Genomic DNA, 7315 nt, shown 5'->3' with positions numbered 1-7315 from the left:
TAGTATAGATGACATTGACCGGAATGGGTGACTAGTAGCTACGTATTCTAAGGTGCGTTCCCCTTAGGCGGCTTAGTCGGAAGGATCATGGTTTCGAATCTCGCCTAGGGCATGGATGGATGTTCCTTCTTAATGTTCTGTCCTGTGTGTGTGTGCGTATCACTAGAGGCCCCTACGCTGCGCTGACCATACGCTAGGTGAGACCCACAAATTTATCGATATCTAGTGTGTGTGTCCATAGAATCGTTCCCTCCCTTATAGACACTGGTTTGCAAGACTATAACATAAGTTAAATGACAAATAAAAAAAAATACGCTAGATTGAATAAATAGATCTTATGGCATAAGAAAAAAGTAATGCGTAACTTTTTACGTTAAATCATTGTAGACAGTCTTTGCCCGCTAGGATAGCGAGTCTGTTATCTTTTTCCAAACAATTTCGCTTTTCATTTCCGAAATTACATTCTCAATGAAGAAAACGCTTTCGGCGTTCTTATATACATAATTCCTTCGTATTTATAGGGTATAATTTATAGTACTCTAAAATGCATTTGTGCTTCCACCTAATTCGCAATGAACTTGCAACTTGAATCTGTGGGGCCTTGCTAAGTAAATGCATTCAGCGGTTTACAGACCACAACATGTCTGAACAAAATTCTTGTGCCATTACTTAATGACATTTCCTGATAATATCTTAGTTAGTAGCAGAGAAATTCCTCAACTGAAGAGGACAGCTGACTCATTTTTGGTTATGTCGCCAACCGAAATGCACACTAAAACAAAACGTTCTCAAATAGTTTTATATAAGTTAATTAAATTACATCTTTGCAGTTCGGTTTTTTTAAATTTTAGACAAAGCCATCTCGTTAGAGACCCCTAAAAGCCTAAATAATCTTAGGAAGACGTGATGATATGGCTCCCATGTCACGAGACGATGCTTTATAGACGTCCAAACTGCTGGTCGCGTTTGCTTCCAGGAAGTAACTGTTTTAATTTTATTGAACGCCCATATTGTAACATAATAATTATATTGAAAATCCATATTTCCTTATTATCAGGAGTACTATAATTGTAGGAGTATTATAGATATAAATTTACGGACAAATGTAGACAAATAACGTAGGAGAAAAAAGTTGGAAAGGAATGATTAAGGTAGGTAGATTTGAGAAGAGAGAATGGAAAGAAAATTAAATAAATAAATATATATATATATATAATGCAAATTATTAAGGAAAGGAATTTGCAATATTAAATAGAAGACAACGAGAAATGGAAGCGAGATAGTCTAGGTATGAGAGAAAATAGAAAAGGATAGATAAAAATTATTCAGTTAAAACAAACGAATAGGAAGTAATCAGGAAATACTTGGAAAATTAATATTATACACTCAGAGACAAAAAAAAACGGACACTTTAATATTTGCTGGTATTTTGCAAAACATTATCTTCTCATACAATATTATGGTAGCCATCTGTTGTTATGGAGACGTGTATACATTGTTGATTGTTTTTTGTTTTATAAACAAGCCATTACAACCAAATATTCCAATTTTGCTTTCGGAGTCTCAGCTATAACAATTTTGTCTCAACCATTTTGTGCTTCATTATCGTTATCATTCGTAATTTCTTTATTTTTACATTTTCTGAGTTTAAGTGGGGTTGTAACATTTGTCTTAAAACAAGATGCGACCTGAAGATGTGGCTCGAGCTGTAGCCCTTTACGATGATGGACGCAGTGTACGTTACACTGCAAATGTTATGAATATGGCTAGAAGCACAACCCATGATGCCATAAAACGGTATAGAGAGACCCTAGAATATACCAGAAGTCCAGGTTCGGATCGTCCAAGAGCTGCAAATCCAAATGAAGATAGATATATGGTGTTGAGTGTTCTTAGGGAGCACAACCTGCCAGCTACTAGTGTAGCCCAGCAATTTGTTAACATGCATGGACGCCCAATTTCGGCCAAAACAGTTAGAAGGAGGTTGAAAGCAAGTGGACTGATATCAAGTAGACTTGCAACTGGTCCAAGACTTCTCAGGATGCATCGAGTTGAACGACTGCGTTTTGCAAATGATCACAGGGATTGGAGAAATGGACAGTGGAGCTGTGTTCTGTTCACCGATGAGTCCCGTTTCAATCTGTGCTCACCTGATGGACGTGAAAGAGTTTGGAGAAGGAGGGTAGAACGATTTTCACAGTGTTGCATTTCCGAAAATGTGCCGTATGGAGGTGGTGGAGTGATGGTTTGGGCAGGAGTGTGTACGGATGCTCGTACAGAGTTGGGTTTTGTTGAAAATGGAAGACTAACAGCTGATAGGTATGTAAATGAATGTTTGGCTGATCATGTTGTGCCATTTGGCCAATTTGTAGGCGATAATTTTGTTTTATTGCATGATAATGCACGGCCGCATATAGCCCATGTGGTCGGAGATTATCTCCAAGAAGTGGGAATCCATGTTCTTCCATGGCCAGCAAGGAGTCCAGACATGAACCCAATTAAACACGTGTGGGATATGCTGGGACGGCGTGTTAAGAATAGACGACCGAGACCAGAATCGTTACAAGAGTTGAGGCGAGCACTTGGCGAAGAATGGGAACTCATTCCTCAAGAAGACATTGCTAACCAAATTGAGAGCATGCCAAGACGTATGGATGCGGTTATTCGAGCCAGAGGGTGTAATACCCGTTACTAAAAAGAGTTTTTAATGTTTAAGGCACCATAAAATGAAAAAAAACAGTTAGACCAGACGATGTCATAGTTATACGCCCTTTGTAATTTTTTATAAATTTTCTCATCAGAGTTTTTTTCAAATGTTCTCGTATAAGGTGCTAAATGAAACATTATTTTGTTCAAATGGGTTTTGTTTCATTTTGAAATAATTGGCAACAAAATACAAGCAAATATAGAAGTGTCCGGTTTTTTTTTGTCCCTGAGTGTATTAACACAAAAGGGCTGGTGGATCGAAAAACAGAAATAGAAAGATCCACCATAACTATGAATTGTAAAATTGGCTGACAAATAAATTTCAATATTATTTTCCTGATTATCTACTCATGTAAAAGTATGTGAAAGAATAGAACGTTGACACCTTTTTGTGACAGACGGTGTAGCCTAGTGACTTTTTTGATTCGACTTTTTTAACTGGCTCAAGGTTTTATCACAGTTACATTGTAGTAGTAATAAAATATAACATTCTCAAAGAAACTTGAAATTGACTGACATATTCTTTTTAATCGAATTTATTAATTGAAGAATTATTGAACATGAGTAAATTCCATTCCATGAGTTGCTGTCTATTAATTGATTCTGTCAAAGCTGGGCTTTAATAAACATCCACCACATGATCGATAAATTCAAAATGAATAACTTAGCGCGAAATATAAGTAAGCACCGAATTCTTAAAATGTAAATGATATTTATAATCCTGTGCTAGAGGAAAGTATATAACACGTTGAAATGGAAGTGATATACTTGAGACTATTTTATTATTGCGTGTTCAAAAAATTATACATTTTGTGAGTTACATGTACATAGCGACAAACAATTGTGACTTTGAATATATATCAATTACTAGTATTAGAAACAAATTAGTTATTCATGACCATTAAAGAACTTGAACATTTATACATTGTCATTTAAGAAGATTCCTTAATTTTATTGAGATAGGATTGTGTGTCCTTTGCACTGACGGCAAGCTGATCAAGAGCCGGGATAAGAAATTCGAAGAGCTCCTTTAACGTCGAGGCTTGCTTCGCAAGTTTACTTGCATCGGCGATAGAATTGTCCAGAATTTCTGGCATGGATTGGTTATCTGAAAACAATAATCAACTCTTAGGTTTCATGTAACATAGCAAATACTTCTAAGACTACACATAATATAATGCTCATTTACACATGACGTTGGAATATAGCTGCTTCAGTTGTCATTATACAGTAAGTGTTTCAACTTTAGTGTACCTGTAGAATGTGTGAATTCAGTTAGCAAATATTGCTGCTTGCCCACGTCATAGATTGAACATATTTCACGAGAGAATCAATTATCTCAGAAGAATTAATCCTAATAGTAGTTCGAAAGACACTGAAGATGACACCACACCGATGTCGAAACAGGATCCTTCTGTCATGAGGTACATAAGCTCTTTAAATTGATAACAATTTAAACGTTTCGACTAAGAAAGTTTTAAACAAGTGTTAACGTGAACAAGAGAGAATAAATTAATCCTAATACTCACATAACACTCACTAGACGCTTCACTATGAATGTTCAAATGGAAACTGTCGCGCCTTAAACCTCTCATTCAGTCTAATTTCTGATTTTACTGTTATATTATTCAAGCGTATTGAAGTTCCGAAAAAGGACGATTTCAATAATGTTGTGTAAACACGTATTTACAGTATTCACGATACCGAGAAAATGTATCTTAGTATGACGTCTTGCTGTTTGTATATGGCGACTTCTTCTAGTCTACCACGTTGGACACATATTATTCCCGAGATTGTAAGCTTTCATGGTGATAGTTAAAAACTCTTTCAATTTTGTTCAATTTAACTTGAACCCCTCATTAAAATCATGTTTATTTTTCAACACCATAACTTAATTTTTTCCTTTTTCTGCAAATTATTATGTATGTTTTTCCGTTTAGAATTTTGTATTACAATTTTCCCTTCATAACACTTCACAACATTTCTTGGGTACTATTTTTCTTCACTGCTTCAAATGCATAGTCCAACGATGTCAAAAGCAAGCGCATTTTATGATCTTGAAATCACTCGCGGGCGTCAGTCGCTAGGACACGGCCAGAGGATTTATTTATTTATTATTTATTTATTTATTATTTTGCTAATAATTATAACATAACATATATTATATTTATAAAAAACTTTAGCTCGCCCTTGAAAGAGGAGAACTCGCGCTCAGGGGCGGATTCCTGAATTGAAATTAATAAGTATACATTTCAATTTGTCTTATGTCTTCAATGCAATTATAGTATATAAATTTAAATTTACAATTTTTTTTAATTTTTATAAAATCCATACATAACTTTTCTTAATTTAATACTAGAACTATTAGAATTGACAAGTTTAGGATATTTAAGGGGAATTGGACGTTATCGCATGCAAAGTAATGGTAAGAATAGCCTATCTTCAAGCAGTCATAAATGTAATACTATATATCACAGCTCTCTCATTTTTTTAGTAATACATGTATAAACATTAAGCTTTAAAATGAAAGAAGAATGGTTGATCTGGTGTAAAACTTACACTTAAATTAATTTTTGAATTTAAATATATTTTTTATATAAATTCACTACATACCTGTGATTAGGTACACTCTATTCACTTATCATATCACACATTTAATTAAAATTTTGGCCGCTTACTGCTAACAGATACTAAAACATACCCTACTAAAATTATTAAAATATCTGTAATATTAGGCCTATGGGCATAGGGCTTATACTAATCTTCGTCAATTTTTTTTTTAATTTATTGACGGTGATGATTTCTATAAGCCCTATACTCATAATATTACAGAGACATGAATAATTTTGGTAGGGTATGTTTTAGTATCTATTAGCAATAAGTGGTCAAATTTTCAATTCAATATGTGCTATAATAAGTGAATAGAGTGTACCTAATCACAGACATGTAGTGAACTTATAATAAAAATTGTGCTTAATTTAAAAAATTAATTTAAGGATAAAGATTTACTCTAGAGTAAGCATTCTTTTTCACTTTAAAGCTTAATATGTATACACACATAGCTAACAAAAATGAAAGACCTCTGATAAATAGTATTATATTTATGACTGTTTGAAGATAGGCTATTTTAACCATTATTTTGCATGCGATAATGACCAACTCCCCTTAAATATAAATTTGTTGTACAGTATATTCTTGGGCCTAAATTACTACTATGATTAAATACTGTAACAGTGTTGCATTTTGGTTCAAACAATCTTATATAATTCATACCTTTTGTTTCATAACTATGAGAATAAAATTCAAAATTATTTCGATTTTTATGTATGAATTTTATTAATAAAATATAATAAATTTATCTTACGTTAAGTACATTAAAGTCTAAAAACAAATTTTGAGATGGATAATCAATAGGTTTATGAAGACATATTTTAATTATTTTCTTCTGTAATAAATAAAGTGGATTAAAATTGGATTTAAATGAGCTACCCCATCGTATAATTCCATACATAATTACCGATTGAAATAAAGTTAAATATATTGTGCGTAATAAACTTATTGACAAGTAATTCCTCAATAAAACAAGATAATATACTATTATACGTAATTTATTACAAAGGTAATTAATGTGTTGGTTCCATTTTAAATATTATCGAAAATTATGCCTGAATACTTAACTTCGGAGGACTCTTTAATAATCGGACATTTACACTGTATAAGACAACAATCAGAATTATGTAATTTAATACTTAATATAGATGTAGGAGGTTTGTTACATTTTTCAGATAATGAGAATGGAATAATTATGGTTTTATTTTCGTTGATAGAAAGATAATTTATGTCAAACCATTTTTTTTATTAATTTAAGTCCATTATTTGAATTATTATATGCATCATACCAAGTTTCTCCACCAAAAAGTAAAACTGTGTCATCTGCATATGAATAGTGAACACCATTGTATTGTTGTAAGTCAATTTTTAATAAGTCATTAATATATATTAAAAATAGAATAGGGCCTAGAAACTTTGCCTTGGGTAACACCTATATTAATAATTGAAGGTTCACTTGAATAATTGTCAATTTTCGTTATTTTAATTCTGTCGTTAAGATACGATTTTATTAAGTTTAAAACATTACCTTCGATTCCTAATAAGTCTAATTTCTCAATTAAGATATCATGTTTCACTATATCAAATGCTGTTCTTATGTCCAAGAAAATACCAATACATTTGTTACCTTGATCAAATTCTCTAACAATTTTTTAGTAACTTGATATATTGCATTATCTCTACTGATTTTTTTTTTCGAAAACCAAATTGATTATCGCTTAATATATTATGTTTATCAAGGTAATTCATTAATCGAACTTTAATACATTTTTCCAGTAATTTTGAAATACATGAAAGTAATGATATTGGTCTATAATTGTTCATATTTCTTTTGTCTCCTGTTTTAAAAATAGGTTTCACAATTGCAGTTTTTAATTTATTTGGGAATTTGCCATTTAGAAAACATAAATTAAAAATATGAGTTAGAGGTTTGGCAATATAATTTATAACCATCTTAAGTATTTTAGCACTTATGTTATCAGGACCAGGTGATACATTA

At 32.2% G+C, this 7315-nt stretch overlaps 1 protein-coding gene across 1 annotated transcript in view; it reads right to left on the bottom strand.

Moving 5' to 3' along the window:
• Window positions 1-3460: 3460 nt before the first annotated feature.
• LOC138715367 (uncharacterized) overlaps window positions 3461-7315 on the bottom strand; it is a 50019-nt gene continuing 46164 nt past the window's right edge. The window contains exon 5 of the mRNA XM_069848212.1: window positions 3461-3814. Coding sequence (XP_069704313.1) covers window positions 3639-3814 — 176 coding nt within the window. The 3' untranslated portion in view covers window positions 3461-3638. The remainder of the gene's footprint in view (window positions 3815-7315) is intronic.

The sequence above is a fragment of the Periplaneta americana genome, chromosome 15 (assembly GCF_040183065.1).
Source record: "Periplaneta americana isolate PAMFEO1 chromosome 15, P.americana_PAMFEO1_priV1, whole genome shotgun sequence".
NCBI classification, from domain to species: Eukaryota; Metazoa; Arthropoda; class Insecta; order Blattodea; family Blattidae; genus Periplaneta; species Periplaneta americana.
Note: the sequence above shows the minus strand (reverse complement) of the source record. Positions and strands in the feature narration are given on the sequence as shown.